At 38.9% G+C, this 20,420-nt stretch overlaps 1 protein-coding gene across 1 annotated transcript; it reads left to right on the top strand.

Annotated features, from left to right (window-relative positions):
• Positions 1-994: 994 nt before the first annotated feature.
• On the top strand, positions 995-13,739 carry LOC307132036 (sialate O-acetylesterase-like; the record flags this gene model as incomplete). The annotated part of the gene is made up of 9 exons (XM_079826170.1): positions 995-1,148; positions 1,288-1,448; positions 1,530-1,668; positions 4,072-4,255; positions 7,061-7,185; positions 7,271-7,404; positions 7,644-7,798; positions 7,905-8,100; positions 13,503-13,739. Exons 1-9 carry the CDS (start codon positions 1,025-1,027, stop codon positions 13,737-13,739), a joined length of 1,455 nt encoding a protein of 484 aa, XP_079682296.1. The 5' UTR covers positions 995-1,024.
• Positions 13,740-20,420: the final 6,681 nt, after the last annotated feature.

The raw sequence follows: 20,420 nt of genomic DNA, 5'->3' as shown, positions 1-20,420 counted from the left end.
GCATAAAGGTTTCCGCCCCCGAAGAATACTATTAAAAATCATATTAATGTAATCCAGCGAATGACAAACGTTTATGTCACGGGCATAATTATGTAGCTGTTTAACAACATACCTTCATCTTCTGAAACATTTTAAAAAATTTTGTCTTGCATTTCATAATGAAATTGGACAAGCTCGGTGCGTGAATTTTAATGTGTGCAAAGGATTGTGGGTCATTGGGGGATGTGACTGATACACGGCAGCGGCAATATATTTAATTTACACTATGTAAAAAAGGCAGTATTTTCTTTGCAAGAAAGTTTAAATAGTGGCAGATGCTTTTTACCCCTCAGTGTTGTTGTACATGATATGCAATAATAACAGTGTAAATTATTATATTTATTACAATTATTAAATGAATGCCGCCTTATTGGGACAAGCCCTCCCTACATAAACACTTTATTATTAAACACACGTTAGACACTTTTTTTCCACTTTTCAAATATTTCTTAATTTATATTGAAAATAAATGCCTTTTCGATCAGATATGCAATGGGGAAAGGGAGTGGAGTAAGTTGGGCAAAAAGGCTGATTTGAACTCGGGTTGATTTGCATCAAAAGTTTGTGCCACACACCTTACCTCTACACTATTGCTACTGTTGACAATCCAGCATCATCTGTAATTTTGTCTGGTCCAACGTCAGTGGGCGGAGTTAGTATAAATGGGCTCCGCCAACACGGCGGGTTATTTACACTGATGATAGGCCTACACTTGATGCATCCTTCAAAATATGCTGAAATAAGGATTCAAAACAATGGCCACCTTCCAATGATACTTCAAACTGATACAACCTTTGATAGGGTTTCAGCCTTACTGAGATGCTGCCAGAAACACCCAAATTCTTTTTTGAAGAATTGATTCATGTAGTTGGACTTCCCCTTTACTACAATGCAATCTTACCATAATTTAAAAGCTTATGTTCATTTCTTTGTATTCCCAGCGCCAGCAGAAGTGTTTCGGTTCTCTTCTAGTTATGGGGATCACATGGTTCTGCAGAAGGCACCAGCCAAAGCAGTCCTGTGGGGATTTGGACAGACAGGAGCCAAAGTTGTGGTGTCACTGTCTGGATCACACAAAGAGTCTGCACACTCTGCTACTGTTATCAATGGTGAGTATCAGTTAAACATGTAAAAATTACTCTTGTCATTTCAATCCTGTATGACTTGACTTTCTTCTGAGAAACACAAAAGGTGAACATTTAATATGTTTGGAATAATTCAGAACAATGACAGTGGATTGTCTCACAGGTATTTGGCGCACAACTCTCAATCCTGTGGAGGCCGGTGGTCCCTACAACTTGACTGCATCTCAGAATACAACTAACAGCTCAATCACGCTCACAGATGTGCTCTTTGGGGACATCTGGTTATGTAGTGGACAAAGTAACATGGCATTCACTGTTCGTCAAGTGAGTACATTTCTCTAAACTCTTAAAGTTGACATCTTTCAGATGTGGTTAACCCAAAAAATGTCTCTTGTTCTTCAAAAGCTGATCAATGCAACAGAGGAGCTGGCCAAGGCATCTAAGTTTCCTAATGTGAGGATCTTCCAGGCTGCCTTGGAGAAGAGCGAAGAGGAACTAATTGATCTCGCAGGAGTGGAAGTTCCTTGGTCCCGACCAACAGCAGGTGTGACTCATACGGTCGTATGGAAACAAGCTATAATGATTTGTTGCATTCCTGTTTTATCTTAAAGGGTTAGTTCAACCAAAAAATGAAAATTCTGTCATTAAAGGTGGGGTAAGTGGCATTTCAAAAATGCTTTAGAAAAGTCTCTCGGGCCGAGTACCAAAACAAACGTATAGCCAATCAGCAGTAAGGGGCGTGTCTACGTAGGGGAGAAGTGAGCGCTCAGTGCACGTCATTATTCAAAAGACACGACACAAGATGGACATTAGCCGAGCGACGACAGAAAGAGAGAGATGGTGGATAAAAAACTGTACAACAAAAGAAGGCTTACGATCAGGAAAGAAGTGGGACCGTGTAAATATCGGATCAGCTTTCCAGCGCTGGAGAGAACTCAAGGAGTGAAGGCCGAGGTTGCTTTATTTCTTCTCGATAGGCGAGTAACATTGATTTTGTTTAGTTTCACAGAACCCTGACTTTTGCTTGAATATGCTTGTGTGTCATGTGTATATGTCTCGCTTGCTTGCCCATTTGCGATTGTATTGTCGTTCACTTCAGCGATGATAAAGACCCATTCATTTCCACACCGTATAAGTCTGGAGCGTCTAAACCTCCTCACTGTCTGTTTTAAGCGTCAGCTCCCAAAGTGTGTTCGAAGAGTAAGATAATACACTCCTAATATATGTTTGTTTCCTTTGGTTCCTCTTTTCGTGATCGATATAACCCTCGAATCTTGTCATAATTGTAATATATTCGTTAGTTGGACTGTTTCACTTCATGAGAACTGTGTTTGTGTTTTTGGGATGGAAGGAATGACTTTTTCACTGAACATTCGACCTGGATTACCATAGTAACACACATTGCTTTCCCTTGTTGATGACATCATACCCTCGGCTGGCACAGCAGATTCCGCCGTAGTCGTTGCCTGGGTTACAACATGTGTGAGGCGGAGCTATCAAAATAGGGGCGTGTTTGTTTTGGTGATTTGAAATCAACATCGGTTAACAGAAAGTACTTACCCCACCTTTAATTACTCACCCTACACCACCCACAAATTGAGATATTTTTAATGAAATCTGAGAGCTCTCTGACCCCTTCATAGACAGCAATTTAATTATCGGTACCACTTTCAAGGCCCAGAAAGGTAGTAAAGACATTGTTAAAATAGTCCATGTGACTACAGAGTCAATACAGAGTAGAACCCGGGAGCGCCGCACTGCGGTTACAACATAAACAACGTTGGAGATTGACACAGAAGAGAAGAAATTGTTGAATAAAGTCATTATTCTCGTCGCTTCATAACATTAGGGTTGAACCTCTGAAGTCACATGGACTATTTTAACAATGTCCTTACTACTGTTGGGGGAAACTGTTCAGGACCCAAGACCAGATGTGAAGAATGAAGACTAGGAGTCAGAAGTGCGATTAATTAAAGAAAAATTTACTGAAGAACAGTTTGCCGTTTCAACATCAGCAGAAGCCAGCTTCAGGTCTCACAAGGAGTTCGTAGGCCGCGCTCCTGTACGTACAATTTTACACCACAATTATACTCTTTTCAAGGTCTAGCTACCTCATTACTTCAGGTTAAATGATTCTGATTGGCTAAGAGAAAATGGATAATCATAGTACATTTCCACACATGGACTGATAGGCAGAAACATGTCTCCATTGATCAACTGTTGACGCTTGGACCCCGGATTTAGGCACATTGTGACCTTCTAACAAGCAGAATACCAGTGATACACCACTGATCTGTAACAAAGAATACTAGCGCACATTCAGATACACAGTTGGTCGAGCTCTGACCAGAAACTTTACCAAAACATCCTGATAGCATGTTCTTTCTCTCAGTAAGAGGTGCAGACTATATTTAATGGATGGAAGATGCAAAGAAAAATAAAAGCTTATAGATATAAATTGAATAAAATATAATATAAAATAAATATAAGTAAAAGTAAAAGCAAATCTCATAAGCTTGAAGAAGTTATTCAAATTGAAATATTAAATATATAGTAGGATAAATAATAATTAATACCTTGATTACAATCACGCAACAGATATACATTGAAACGGCAGTGATTTCCAGAATTCACCCCCTTTACAACCTTTCTGGGCCTTTAAAGTGGTAATTACATTGTTGTCTATGGAGGGGTCAGAGCTCTCAGATTTCTTAAAAAAGATCTTCATTTGTGTTCTGAAGATGAACGAAAGTCTTACTGGTTTGGAACGACATGAGGATGCCTTCTTAATGACAGAATTTATTTTGATTTTTCAATTCTAACCCTTCAAGAATGCCTGCTTTTTGTTTCCTTGATAAAAATGAAAACTTGTTAGCAAAAGGCATGCATTAAACTCTACCTTTCCCTGAAGAGAGAGATAAGCAGCTGTTCTTCTTGTCTTTTCAAGAATTGCTTGGTGGAAAGAATTTCAGCCATTTCTCTGCAGTTTGCTGGCTCTTTGGTCGCTATCTCTATGAGACACTGAAGTATCCCATCGGACTTGTAGAGACGTGTTGGGAAGGCACACCTGTGGAAGCCTGGTCATCCCCGAGGGCACTTGACAAGTGTGGATTGAAGAGATCATTGACCAGGTATAATATTAGCACACCCTGTTTTTAAGTTGTGTAATAAAATTTATTTTGATTGTTTTTTTTTCAAACATTGTCTGGCTATCACCAGACCAAGCTCAATTTAAGATTGTACATTGGTCTGGGGAGTCTGCTCTGTATTTTCTACTGCACAAGAGGTGTGATAAACAAGCATAAATTAAATGACTCTGTACGCAATTGGATAGTCCTTCAACCAATCAGACCACAAGAGGATCAACGGGCATCGACCCATCGCTTCTCTATCCGTCATCGTGTTAAACCCGCCAATAGCGTGCCAGGTGGATAAGCCAGTCTGTGATTGGTTCCCGCAAAAGTGTAACAGAAGCAGTAGAAATTAATGTACAGGTTTCCAGACTGAGTTGCAGGGCGAAATCAAATCCCCGGCAGATCAGGCTGGGTTTACCCAGTCTAATTACATATGTGCATTTGTAAAAAGTTGAAGGCCAAAACATTTATAATAAATAGCTTTCAAAACCATGTCAGTGGGCAGTAGATTATTTGACAATACCCCCCTAAAGATGAGCTTTGACTGTAGTCTTTTCTTTTTCGTCTGTGTCCCTGAAAAGGGTTGGGAACTTTTTTTTCAGTGACCAAAGAGACATCTTTTTCATTTTTGGTTAATGCATTTTTCCAAAAGAGCCACAGTAAAAAATGATATAAAATTATTATTAAAAAGCATTTTTTTTTCAATAAAATGTCAACAGTAGTAATTATTAGGTCCATAACTAAAAACAAACAATTATGCAGCAAACAATAAATAAGTTGCAATATGGAATTAATTGTGCAGGGCTTTCACTGTGAGGTTGACCAACTGATGAGTATAAATCCTCTTCATGTGTGTGAACGCGCACAGTGCTTACATCTACTATGTTTATGTGAGTACTCGACTTGGCATTTTGATATATTTCTGTGTGTATTTGGCCGTTTAGGCGTGCAACCGAAGACAAAGGCTAGTATGCTTGTCAAAGTCAAAGTCAAAGTCAAAGAGTTTTATTTGTCACGTACACAGTTACATACAAGTATACAGCTGGCAGTGAAATGTATTTGGTGTTGTGCGAGTCACACCGAGTCGCCATTTGCGGCGCCATCTTAAGTTGGACAGAAAATACAGCATAACATGAGGATAGGTAGGTAGGGGTGAGGAGATGAAAAAAAAAACAACCCCCAGACTATGCTCCTACGGGAGCACAGTTTGAGAACAGTAAAAAAACATCTCAGCAACATAAGCACACATTACGACATGAAACACGACTTGCAACAGGGGAGAGGAATTGTGGGGGTTGAGGTGTCCCAGCACAGCCAGGCGTCCCGGTCCAACAGCCATCTCAGGCGCTGGTCACAGACCCGCTTGTCAGACTGGGGGTACAAAGCGGCGAAGGTGAGAGATGGGTGTGTGCATAAGTGTGTGTGTGTCTGTAAAGTTCATGTGCATGTCTGTGTAGGCCTGAAGAGTCACGCCTGGCACCATAATCTCGGTCCTCCCGTTGTTATGGAGACAACCTTGATCAGATCCCAGTCCGAGTCAGCAGGTGGTTGGGGGATGAGTGCAAGAGCGTCTTCCTGCAGTGCTCTTCTGGAGGAGTTGTTGTCTCAGCAGCGGCCTTGGCCAAGGCCGTGCTGGTTGAGGGAGCCGAAAGCAGATAAGATTGGAATTTGTTTGGTCTGGGAGCGAGTAGCCACAATTTATGCCTACTCTCTTAGTTCGTTCTGGTCTCTGAAACCATTTTGCAAAGCAGTGAGTTTTTCCGTGATGATATCCATCTTGCGTTGCAACTCCATGATGTTATCCATGTTGCGGTTAGTGGTCCCAGTTTGGGAGATGACCGCTCTGCCCACTGCTTCAATCATGACGGGCAGCCTTGTGGAGCTTTGAACAGCTGTCACCGCTTTCTGAATTTTCCGATATCCCAGGGCAATGCCTGATCCAATCAGCAGAAACCCTGTTACCATGAATCCGAATAGGTAGATGTCTTCAATGTCCTCTACGGAAAGTGCCGCTAGACACACAACATGCCACCTCTCCCACGCGTCCATCGTGTAGCCAGCAGCAAACGTTCCAGCAGGGCAGTCAGGTTCCCCCGAACCCAAGCTTCTCGTCGAGAAGATGGTGTCAATTGCGTTGAGAGACCAGTTGATCAAATCCATAATTTTTAGTTCGAGAGCAGTGCGTGGAGAGTCTCCCAAGTTTAAGACAGTAGACTAGTCCGTTTGTCCGTGTTGCGATCGGAGCGTGCGCACAGCTTTATGTCAGTAATTCAGTTGTCTTTCGTGACTTATCATGCTTTTATTTTATGCTTTTGAATCCTGTGTTGAACTCTGAGATTTGAGAAGCAAAATGTAAATCAGTAAAATGACGTTTGAGGGCGGGTCAAGTTGTTCACGGGCGGACAATGTACAACATAGACGGCGTTATGCAAATGTGTTTTCTAGTGACGTAGAACCATAACGCAGTGGGATTCGAATTACAAACGACTTGTATACGCAGTTCAGAGTCGATTCTTTCTTTTGGGAGACAATAACTTTATTTATCGTACACTTATTACTTTGCAGACGGTTTACATCCACAAACAGCTTTATTACACACTGCATAAAAGGGACATAATGAACATAATGGGGCACTTAAAAATATTATTTTCTTTATTGTGAAAACTCCTTTACAGTACGTCATTGACCTTCATAAGTAAATATGTTTGAATGAATAGTTTGTAAAATACAGTACAATATAAATGACTTGAATTGCTTCTCATTTAACATTCTCAACTTCTGTACATGAATTGTTCCTTATAGTCCTCCGCCTATGCAAAGTTACCTCTTTGGGAACATCTCTGCTAAACGGAGGAGTTCAGTGCTGTGGAATGCCATGATACATCCATTACTCAACATGACCATAACTGGAGCCATATGGTATCAAGGTAGTACTTCTCAGAATTATAGCCCTTTATAACAATTATAACATGTGCAAAGACTTGCTATTTTTACCTTTGCTCTTTGTCTCAGGTGAGCGTAATACAGGCTACAACCGGGATAAATACAACTGCTCTTTCCCTGCCATGATTGACGACTGGAGGATGGCTTTCCATGAAGGCTCAGATGGCCAAACTGCAGTAGACTTCCCATTTGGATTCGTACAGGTACCGTTAAATAGAGAGGGTTCCTACTGCAGAGCCAATGTGTGGACGTCCGGCTCCGCCTCACTCCAATGAAACTCTAAACATAAACATAACTTCATTACATCAAAAGAATAGGAGCTGGACGTCATTTGGCTTTGCAGCGAGCAGCACTTGCTTAAATATTCAGTAATGGAAGGAAAATATCTTAAGACCTATGTGTCATAGCATGAAATTAAATTGCACTTCCATTTCATTTCTAGCTAAGTACAAATCTCAAAAACGAAAAGCACAACGGGTTCAGAGAAATACGCTGGCATCAGACAGCAGACTATGGCTTTGCTCCTAATCCGCGCATGAAGAACACCTTTATGGCTGTTGCTATCGACCTACCTGATGAAAAGTCGCCCTGGGGCAGGTGAGGAAGAGCAGAAACTGGTAGTTAAAGTGTTATTCCAATAGTGTAATGAAAGTGCTGGACTCTAACATGCTGATTTGCCTGTTTTTGGTGGGGGGTTCAATAGTATCCACCCACGGGATAAACAGGATGTGGCATTCAGACTTGTGCTCGGGGCAAGAGCTGTCGCCTATGGGGAGAAGAACGTGTCTTTCCAAGGACCTTTCCCTACTCAGGCCATCCTCAACCAGTCTTTCGTTGGCATTGTGTTTAATCAGGATATCAATGCCATTCTTAATGAGACTGATGGTGTTTTTTTTGAGGTAAGATAACCTTCAAAAACATTTAAGTACATGTTCATTAGAAAACTGTAATTTTAAGAAATATGAATTCAAACAAGGGCTGGTTTTAAAGGGATAGTTCACCCAAAAATGAAAATTACCCCATGATTTACTAACCCTCACCTCAAGTCATCCTAGGTGTATTTGACATTCTTCTTTCAGGCGAACACAATCAGAGTTATATTAAAAATGTTGTGGCTAATCCAAGGATTATAATGGCAGCCCAAAATTTGAAGCCCTACAAAATGCATCTATTGTAAAAATACTCCACAAGACTAGATATTTTACTTTGTAAAGTTTTAAATATGGATACACAAACCCATGGCTTCGCTACAGAAGGCCTTTATGAACCCCCATAGCCGTGTGGAGCACTTTTATAATGGATGGATGCACTTTTTTGGGCTTCAAATTTTGGGCTGCAATTCACTGCCATTATAAAGCTTGGATTAACCAGGACATTTTTAACCCTAAAATGCATGACTGTTTTGCCAAACATTCTTACATATACGGGTCTTTAGCGACCCGGATCTATATCAAACATGGATAGATCTATACCTGTCGCGATAATTTATAAAACTCCTGATATTTGAGTAACAATTACAGAAAAATAAAATAAAACATATTTCGTTACTTTTTGGAGCCTGGAAGGGTTCATCATCACTGTCCTCGTCAGAACTCATTTCCCAGTACATTCAGCATTTCCCTCATATTCGCGATCTCACGCATATCCTCAAAACTCATTTTCAACGTCTTCAAAATAAATATTTTGATCACTGACGACTTCCTTCCCCAGATCCATCATCAAGTGACAGTGACACTAATATTTGATTGCGTTGAGTACTGTCTCTGCTGTAAATCGCTGAGCCATTTCAAGTTTTGCAGATTATATATATATTATTGTTTCGTTTTCTATCTGAGGTAAATATGAGTGAAACGTCACTTCATCATTGTGTATCAGACATTGCTACCTTTTGGAACAAAGGTGAATTGCACTTATTTCGTCATTATAGATTTATTTATTTTTGTGCAGATAAAAAAATGCGTACAATCTTACACACCTAAATTTAATGGAAAACTAAACACCAAAAACTAATGGAAAAAAAGGCATTCAATTATAATTGTATTATTTTTTTCTTGTTATATTGTTTAAATTGATTGAGGAATACTAAGAAGATTGATGTCTAACTTTAAAAAATGAATGAGAAGGAGGGTAGTGAATGACGTCTCGGGTCACTAAAGACCTGAGGTATGCATTTAAGGGTTAATATAACTCTGATTGTGTTCGTCTGAAAGAAGAATGTCATACACACCTAGGATGACTTGAGGCGAGGGTGAGTAAATCATGGGGTGATTTTCATTTTTGGGGGAACTATCCCTTTAAAGGTAGGGTAGGCAATGTTTTTTATAAACACTTTTTGTTATACTGATTGAAACACTTATCATCCTGATAGCAATCAATAATAGAAGTGGTCTAAATATCAAAACATGTACATATGTCTTCTGTGGAAGTCTCAGGCCCACAAAATTTAATCCAATCAGTGTATTCGGTCCGAATGCAAAGATAGGCTGTCCCACCTGCCTGTCAACCTTAGTATTTGCATAACAGTAGCCGCCTTTACAGTTCCTACTGAACAACAAGCTTATGTTATGTTCACATCATGTTGTAATTACCGTAATTAAGACATGGCATCCGTGACGTTCTACCCGGAGCTGTTCACATTCTCCGACTTGTGAGTTTCTACAGCAACATTATCAACGCCGAAATGAATCTGCAGTGGTCAGGTGGTACAAAGCAGAGCACATTAAGTTGTTTTCATTCATTATTATTATGGCTGCACGATTAATCGAAATTAAAGGGGTGATGAATTGAGAAATCTACTTTCCTTTGAGCCTTTGATATATAAAAGTTCATCGTGATTATAAGAATATCTTGTAAGTTTCAGAGCTGAACATGTCCTTGTTAGTCAAAGAAAAGCTTTTATAGACACCAGGCCCAGAAAACGAGAGATCTCAGAATATGTCAATCACTGACGTCATAGAATGCAGAAGCACCGCCTCAAGCCCGCCCGCCCGCCCACCGACTCGTGGAGCTAAACGGGTTGCGTTACCGAGCAATAAACATGCCGGTTCCAGCTCACGTGCGTAAAACATTACGTTTGTTTGCTTCATTTCACCGCGGAATCGATTGTGAACAAGATAGAGGTCGAGACTGGATTTGCAGACATATTGAGATTAAAACACAATGCTGTGCCTTCTATATTGGATCCGACAGGAATGGTGCAACACACTTATGTGAGCATGTTCTTTTATGCGTTAGTATTGCATTGTTACAGATCGTTTGATATCTATTGATTACATACCTTAGCAGGCGGTCACAGGCTGGAGAAGGTGTTATTGGTTAATTCGTGATTAGACTAGGACTTGTAATGCCAGTGCTCGCAAAGCCCAACGTCCGGGGGCTATGTGTTTTTCAGACGGGCTATCACCGGCCTGCTGACGGGCTAGAGTGAAATAACATTCCTTTCTTGCGTGTGTGTGTGTACTAGGGGTGGGAGAAAAGGTTGATGCATTGATGCATCGCGATTTGTTATCTAACGATTCAGAATCGATTCTCAAAAATTCAGAATCGATTCTGTGTTCAATTCAAAAGGCCACTTCACCACTGTTTGTGCGCGTGCGGTCACTGGCCAAACAGAAATACCCGTTGATAGGCGAACGTGCGTATGCTGGTGAATTGGCTTCGTTTAAGATAAAATGGACAAACTACGACCTGCTCAGGGGCGTCGCACCAGTGGGGACACTTTTCCCGGTGAGAGGGTTCAACACCCGCACTTTTTATGCAGTTTTTATGCAGTTTTGCACAAACGCCTTACAGCAGTCGCTTCTCCGTTTCTCTGGCCGCTCTGTGTCTGCGCTCGCCACGGCTGCCTCCCCATTTCAAAAATGTATTTTGCTTATTAAATGCAAGGTTTTTAATTTCAAAAACATTTCTAAATTAAGTTCATATTTCCAACAAACAAAATTCTGAGCCTAAATAACGAAGTGGTGCTCAAGTAAGCTATAAGGCGCTTTCCTTGCCATTAATGCTTAATAACACTCCTATCCCGGTGGCCGGGATATAAACCTACCAACATCCGTGGCATAATTTGTGGAATGACTTATCGAATATTGCTGAACTACTGCACAATGTTTCAAAAGAATGGAAAATTCTGAACAAAGACTTCGTTTTGGCGAGTGATTCGTTAAATGTCTCTAACATGACTGTTGCAGCTCGGCAAGTTCTCATGTGAGATGTTATGCGCACACACTGAATTTGGCTTCTCAGCGAGCGCTAAAGTTGTTTTTCTTCTGCATTAGCCTATGTTTTAAAGATTTTTTTGTGGCTCTAACCAAAGTAAACTTTTTTTGGCTTTAAAGAAATTTTTTTGTTAAAATGTTCTAAAGAAACTGAAAAATTGTCACACTTGGTTGCAAATTGAGAACTGTTTATTCTTAATGATTATTCTTTGCAATTGTATATATGGCTTACTATGTTTCATTAGAGCTTGTTAATTTTGAATATAACTTTGTAAATAAAATAAAAGTATTGAAAGAAATCTTCATAATCATTTTTAATATGGCAATACTGTCAAACAGATATTCTAACTATAAACAAAAAACATATTAGGTCCAATTTTGGTTAAAATGTAAAGTTCATGTATTTGCACAGCAGGATAATTAGTTACCAAAAATGTATGTTAAAGGGTTAGTTCACCCAAAAATGAAATTTCTTCCATTAATGACTCACCCCAATGTTGTTCCACACCCCTAAGACCTCCGTTCATCCTCGGAACACAGTTTAAGATATTTTAGATTTAGTCCGAGGGCTTTCAGTCCTTTGAATGTAAGTGTATGCACACTTTGCTGTCCACGTCCAGAAAGGTAATGAAAACATCATCAAAGTAGTCCATATGTGACATCATTTGGTTAGTTAGACTCTTTTGGAGCGTCGACAATACATTTTGGTCCAAAAATAACAAAAACTAAGACTTTATTAAGCATTTATTAAGTCTTCTCTTCCGGCTTTGTTTGAATCCGCGTTCACGACGCCACAGTGAAACTGCTGACGTAAGATGCTGTGACGTGTTATCTGGTGCGACAGAGCATCGTTTGTAGTCTGAGGGAGTCGCACGCTGTAAACAAGCTGTTCTACATTGTTTGTATTGCTTTATTTTTTTAAAAATGGTGCGTAAGTGTGCATGTCCCGGATGCCCTAATCGCCAAAGATAACCAGATAACACGTCACAGCGTCTTACGTCAGCAGCGTCACTGTGGCGTCGTGAACGCGGATTCAAACAAAGCCGGAAGAGAAGACAATGCTTAATAAAGTCTTAGTTTTTGTTATTTTTGGACCAAAATGTATTGTCGACGCTTCAAAAGAGTCTAACTAACCAAATGATGTCACACATGGGCTACTTTGATGATGTTTTCATTACCTTTCTGGACGTGGACAGCAAAGTGTGCACAGACTTACATTCACAGGACTGAAAGCCCTCGGACTAAATCTAAAATATCTTAAACTGTGTTCCGAGGATGAACGGAGGTCTTACGGGTGTGGAACAACATTGGGGTGAGTCATTAATGGAAGAAATTTCATTTTTGGGTGAACTAACCCTTTCAGAATCGTTTTGGGAATCGGATCGTTACTCCCAGAATCGGATCGAATCGTTAAGTCCCTTAAGATTCCCACCCCTAGTGTGTACGGTTCATGGTTATATTCACTGTTGATCGGGCCGGCCAAGTAATACAGAAATAACATTCCAATCAATCGCAGGTGGATGAGAGATGAATCATTGTGTTTGTTTGATAAAGATATTTTTCGAGCCCTGTGAGCGTTTCTCCAGACACTTTCAAAACAATCCCCACATGTAGTGAGGGAGCTGAAGCTCATTAAATATGCAAATCGTATCCAATCCTAGCCGTGGGCGTTTACTTCCAAGTCTTCAGTGCGGCACGCCCATCAAAACCAACCGTTTTTCAGAGAGCCTCAAAACCAAGGCAGAAAATATTGAATGTAAAAACCACACAAACGTCATTAGTTGACCTCAGACAACAGTATAACATTTTTTAAAAAGCCAGTTGATGACCCCTTTAAACCGCAAGCAATTTGGCCAAGGTTGCTACTCCATCTGAAAGCCAGAGGGCGCTCTTCTGCAGAAACTACAAATATGTGTTTTGCAGACTGGAGGAGTGGCTTAGGAGAGAGAGCTCTGAAGGGAGGGTGGGGTCTTATGCTTTCAAAGCTAGCTTGCTATTGCTAGCCTCTCTGAAATTGCCTACCCTACCTTTAATATGAGAATGCTACTGTTGAACTAACCTTGACTGTATTTTTTTTTCTGCCGTAGATCTGCTGCTCTGAGGATGAAAAGTGTGGATCAGATGACAAATGGTTGCCTGCTCCCATTATCAAACGAGGTTTAAATGATGTCTTAGTATCTACACCAGCGTGTCCAGCTGCTTCTATTACTGCGGTGCGTTATCTCTGGACAGACTGGCCCTGTAAATTTAAAGCCTGCCCCATCTACAGCTCTAATAGACTCCTACCTGCACCACCGTTCATCCTGGCCATAACAAAACCATGATCATTGTACATTTACATTTATGCGTTTGGCAGACGCTTTTATCCAAAGTGACTTACAGTGCCCTTATTACAGGGGCAATCCCCCTGGAGCAATGTGGAGTAAAGTGCCTTGCTCAAGGACACTCTGATGGTGACCGCTGGGATTGAACCAGCAACCTTCTGATTATGGACCACCATCTCCACATCTCCACACCATCATTGTGGTTATGGGTTTTTACATCCCCTCTAAAGGGCCGTTGTAGTGAATGTAATGTCAGAGGATGTGTTTGACAATAATGTTAATTTAGAAAGACATTTATGTCAACAATAAACTGAACTTTAAAACAATAATAATGTTTGTTTGATAAAGTCCTACTTTTCTGAAATTGTATTTATTTTAAGGATAGCATACATATTTTTACATGTATTTTTGTTTGCTGTATAGGTTTTTAATCAATAGAGGTACTGTTCAAGTCAAGTCAACTTTATTTATATAGCGCTTTTAACAATACAGATTGTTTCAAAGCAGCTTCACAGTGTTAAACAGGAAAATAATGCAAAAGAATTTGATTCGGCCGTATAGCCATTCTGGAGAAAACGGTGATGTCATCAGTTCATTTCAATTATCATATGTGGGCATTAGATCAGTGATTAGATCAGTCATTTAGTTTATATGGTTAATTTAGTTTACTAATTAGATTTATTTGGATATTTAGTTGAAAATGTAGTGTCCCCAACTGAGCAAGCCAAGCCAAAGGCGACAGTGGCAAGGAAACCAAAACCCCGTCAGGTGACCTAATGGAGAAAAATAAACATTGTGAGAAACCAGGCTCAGTCGGGGTGCCAGTTCTCCTCTGGCCAACGAACAAACAGTGTATGATTATTATTCTGGCAACTTTACAGGTCATAGGTCATATTAGATGGGAATATTCGAAAGATCGGAGGCAACACGCCGGAGACGGGTTTATTGAGGATGATGTGTTGATTAAACATTTATTAAATTGCAATATTCGAAAGATCGGAGGCAACACGCTGGAGACGGGTTTATGAAGAGTAAAATATTTAATGCAAGTATTTGCGTTCATAAACTCCCTATATGGAATGAAAGCAGCGGACAACAATATGAGTTTGTTAAGGTTAAAGGTGCAGTTTTCATCTCACATGAGATAAATGGCCAATGTCATATCAGTAGCCTAATAAAGTTTTATTTTACATGGAGCAGATTGACATGTTGAGATCACATGACCAGCTGTATACCAGCTATTGGACACTAGGCCTTTCATTTAACTTAAGTGGCAAGTCAAACTTTTACCTTTTATGTGAAGTCCAAAACGAATCTCATGTCAGGCAGCACAACATATACATCTTTATGTATCTTTAATGCATTTTGCTGTAACTTTCCAGCCATTATAGTATATATTTCATGAGGTACAATCCAAATACCAACCAAATGTTGTCTCTCTCAAAGCCACATATTCAAAAGCACTCACAAAAACAAAGCACTTTACGACCAAAGGAGGCCAAAAGTCTATTCTGACCCCTTGTAAATGTTACATGTTTTTATCTGGTTAATTTCACTGATTTTAATGTGTTATTTTATCCTACTTATTTTTTATTATTAATTTTCAAATTCACTGCCCTTATTTAAAACAAGTTAATTTCATTCAATTAAAAGTAATTAGAAAAAAATATGTTCAATTTAATTTCCATATACTATTCGGTCTGCACATGTGCAGACACATGCCACCACTTTGTTCTGAAGGCGCTAAGGTGGGGGGATTGTACGTGATACACTCTTTTGAAAGCTGCATCCAGCTCTGCATTTTCGGTCACCATGATGGAGATAAGTGTTTGCTTTAGTTGGGCTCTTGACCCTTGATTATGTAACATTAGTATTTGAATCTCAACAATGGTGACAATCAATGCAAAGCTTCATGCTGCAGTGCATGCTGGGTACCACCAATCAAAACTCCCCCATGGGTCCCAGCATGCATTGCAGCATGAATAAATGAAGCATCTGAATTGTGACTAATTTTCTTTGATTCTTACTATTTGCTCTTACTTTTGCTGTTTTTATTGGGATGTTTATGTAGCTTGTTTTATGTTCAGAGTTGATCTGATTATCTGAATATTTTTTTGGATTGTTGAGATTCATAGGCTGATTATTGATGTCTGTGTGTGCCTCAGTACTGTCTAGTGATGGGAAGCTCGGTTCATTTTACTGACTCGGATCTTTGAATCTCGTTCAGCAAAATGAACAAATCTTTTTTCAAGTCATTTCGTTCATTTCAGCAGAATCTAATTAAAACGTTAAATGCTACATTTTTCAACGCATTTAGTACTTTTGGATTAAAAAATAAACTATAAGCTAATGCAGCCATGGCCAAACTTTGAGAAATAAAGTATTAATTAATTGCTTAAATTGCTTCAGTCTATGTATGTAGTCTGTTAGTTCACTTCACCTCCCGATCCAAATCATGCTTTCCTTTAACACTTCACACTTCTGTTTCCTGGAAAGTTTAGTTCACCTCTCTTCGGGTATGAGCCGTTAGTTCGGTCATCATGTCTGATGTGGGCCGTGACAGCCTCATGTTGTAATACATGCAGTCCAGAAACAGAATTGATTAGTTCATCTCTCGAGTCGTTCGTTCGAGTCGTTCGTTCTTTTTTCACTTGACCGCTTTCCTGTTCAGTGTCGCAACATATACAACATTACAGTCGTATTATTGACTGCATGTTGTAATATATTTATTATTATAAAATCATCAGAAGATATGTGCAATAAACATTTGTTATGCCTATCCGTACTGAACAACCCAATGTGTCCAGGCTTCATATGAAAATCAATTAAACTAGCTAAAAAACTGAACTAAACAAACATAAAAAAACTCACTTGTTTGTAAGGAATTGTGAATTAACCATAGACTGTAAAGGAATTAACTAATTTCTGTATCCAACACGGCTGTCACGTCACGTGACAAAAGAACGAGACTCGAGAGATGAACTGTTTCTGCTTTCAGTCTATGGGGACTTGAACGAACGATATGAACGAGAAGACTCGAGAGATTAACTAATCTGTTCTGTTTCCGGTGACTGTATAACCTTGCCTATGGGGCTGGTACTTGATGAACGAATGACTCGAGACTGGTGAACTAATCAGTTCTGTTTCATGTACAGAACATATGGGATGTTGCGCATGCACAGTCAACACAAAATGAACGAATCGCTCTCTGAGACAACCCGTTGTTCTCGAGTCATATTAAAGATTCGTTCAAAATGAACGAATCATTCATGAACGACACATCACTAGTACTGTCGTAGATTAAAACCTTTTTTTTTCAGGTTAATTTTAAGATATTTTTTTCTTAATTGTGCACAAAGGGTTTTAATCTACGGCAATAATGAGACACACACAGACATCAAGAATCAGCGTATGACTCTCAACAATGGTGACAATCAAAAAAATATAGAGGATATTTTAGTCACAATTCAGATGCATAATTTATTCATGCTGCAATGCATGCTGGGACCCATGGGGGAGTTTTGACTGGTGGTACCCAGCATGCACTGCAGCATGAAGCTTTGCATTGATTGTCACGCAGATTCTTGATGTCTCTGTGTGTCTATGTAATGCCATAGATTTAAACCTTTTGTGCACAATAAAATAAAATAAAAGTATATCATTCAATTACCATAACAGTGCAGGATCTCATGGCTATTATTATGAATACTGGAAAATTATTAATAACCACTTGTACAACCAGAGCAATGAGATCAGTGATTCTGCCACTACATGATGACGTCATTATCATCATCCAATGACATTTTCTCTTGACTTTTCATTCCATAACAAATGTGTCTCATAAACACACAGTTAAAGCAGCCAGAGAAATACTAAAGTTACATAATCAAGGATCAAGAGCCCAACTAAAGCAAACACTTATCTCCATCCAACAAAACTATTATTTTCAGTAAAACAGAAATAGAAGTCAATCTGGTTAATATAAGTTAGTTCAAATATTATTGTTAGGTTTAGTAACTTGCGATTTTGTGACATCTGAAGTTCATTTTCTGAAATTACTGAAAGAGATTTAATATACTCAACTTAATAAAATATAAGTACAACCAGTTTACAAAATATTAGTACGCTCAACTTAAAAAATATATCTGGATTTAGATAGATTTACATTTATTTCGTGCAACCACTTGACATAATAAAATTAAGTAAAGTCGACATAACATTTTTTTCAGTGTAGACAGATCACTGTCCACTTTGCTTACTAAACTGAATAAATAGGTCTATAAATACCAATTTATGACATACTGTTATTTGACAGCCTTTAGAGTATATCAAATTACTCTGATAGGCAAACATGTTCTTCTTTATGAGCCAGAGTGCGCCGCCTTTTGGAGAATTTTCTAGATTCTCAAACACATTGAAGTGCGCCTGTATTTATGTGAGCTAGCGGCCTGTTTCAGATGGTGACTGTCGTATGGGTTTCACTGTCAAAATAAATAAACACTGCATGTTTTACCACCTGCATTATTATGGTGGTTGTCAATGTATGTTAAACATACAAAACAGATTTTAGAAGCGGTGTTCATTGCTGAATTTACGGGTGGAAATTTACAGGTTGTTCTGTAAGTAATATGTTTAAAATTTTACTGTATTTTTTACAAAATTATTCCGATTTTTTTTTGTGTGTAAAAACGATTTTCTTTACAGTGCAATCAGACATGAGTCCAATATTTATGCATAGAAGATTTGTAAATATTTTTCTTTAACATTCTTTCACTTGCAATAATACTTAACCAAGGGTTTCTGCAGGTTTCACCAAGTCAAATGTAAGACTTTTAAAGACATTTTTAAGACCATTATGAATTAAATTTAAGACCTAGGAAATGCAGTCACAAAATTACTTGCAAAGTAAATGTATTTATTCAAATTGAACAAATCGATAAACTTGTATTGATAAACTTGCACTTCCCCATAGCTCAATCCCACCAGGATATTTTTTCGGGTGATTTTTGAGATCAAAATGACTGAATTTGTGGTGGTAATTTCCAGAATTTTGCAAGTTTTTTTTCTTTCATAATTAGGATACCAAATTTACTGTATTATGTATTATGTTAGATTCACAATAGTCACACATGACAATAGAATAAACAAAATGCATAAATCTTGTTTATTTGGGTATCTTGCCATTATTTTGCTGTGAAATTACGAATTATGCAGGAACTCAAAATGCATTGTTGATTTTTTATTGTATTTAGTAATCACGGAAATGCGAAAAACTGGAGGACTATTATCTGAAGAATAAAATCAGTTTCATGTGGTACAATCTAAAAGAGACTCCCGCCAATAACACAAAAGCTGATTGGCTGCCATATAAGATGCATGTTGGTCTCATTTGTAGTCGTAATACAGCAAACTATATTTGGACTAGCGAAAGAAAGAACTACAATACCCAGAATTAAAAAACATCCTAAAGCGCTGCAGGAGCATTTCAATGAGCATTAGAGGTAGCGCTATATGGACGTAGGAAAATTAAGACCTGTTTAAAATTATTTAAGACCTAGAACTCAATACTTGCAAATTTAAGACTTTTAAAGGCCTAAAATTTTGATCTTGAAATTCTAGACTTTTTAAGACCCCGCGGAAACCCTGTTAAAGCTGCACTATGTAACTTTTACGTCCACTAGAGGTCGCCTGTTCAAAACAAAGGCGTAGTTTGATGACGCCACGTTTGAGCGCAGAATCTTGGGACATGTGGTCTTCACCTCACAGCCGGTGGAAAAGAATCGGGATAGGACTCGGGCAGAAATCATGTTCATGGATGTGATTATTAACATTACTGTAGTCTGAAGCAGAGCAGGACCGAGTGTTGTGAATCTGAGCAAGGCCACAGGAGCGATTCAAGAGCGGGACTGTTATTAAGGCATAGTCGTCAGCGGGACTTTTATTATGACACGATCGCCGACGCCACTTCCTCTTTTCCAGTCATGAGTATGAGGTAACGCAACTCTGTTTATCGTATTAGATACTTCTGAGTGTGTTGAAAAGGAAGTTATGACGTTCGCTCGGCGGCTGCTATGACACTTGTTCACACTGCAGTGAGAGTAAAGTGTTTCTGCTAAATAAAACCGGAAACCGAGGGTAACGCAGATATGACGCAATCGACAGGCGACTCCCTCACACGCATAGCTCACACGTCCCGGTTCCTCGGTTAAAATAGCAATTTCTCACAATTTACAAATAGTTGGAAACATTTGGGATATTCTAAGTACTCAACTGAACAAAATATATAACACTGGCGTAGTGTTTTTTTTGAATATTTTACTGCAAAAATCTTACATAGTTCACCTTTAACCTGGACCAAAACAAAATTATACATAAAAAAATTATAAAAAATGCATGTTTTACCACCTGCATTATGGTGGTTGCCAATATGTTAAAGGTTAGTAGCCCAACAGTGTGCATTGTAAGATTGACAGGTTTAAATTTAGTTCGTTTAATTTAAAGGTGTTCTGTAAATGTTTTTTTTTTTTTTTGCAGTGCAATCAGACATGAGTCCAATATAAATGCATAGAAGATCTGTAAATATTCACAAGTCCTTTTGTTTTTCTTTTACATGCTTGTTCACTTGCATTAATACTTAACCTGGACAAAACATTTTTTATATACAGTAGGCTACATAAAAAA

This window comes from Gobio gobio, assembly GCF_949357685.1.
Source record: "Gobio gobio genome assembly, chromosome: 9".
Lineage (NCBI taxonomy): Eukaryota > Metazoa > Chordata > Actinopteri > Cypriniformes > Gobionidae > Gobio > Gobio gobio.
The sequence above is the reverse complement of the archived record's forward strand: the minus strand, read 5'-3'. Positions and strand labels throughout refer to the sequence as shown.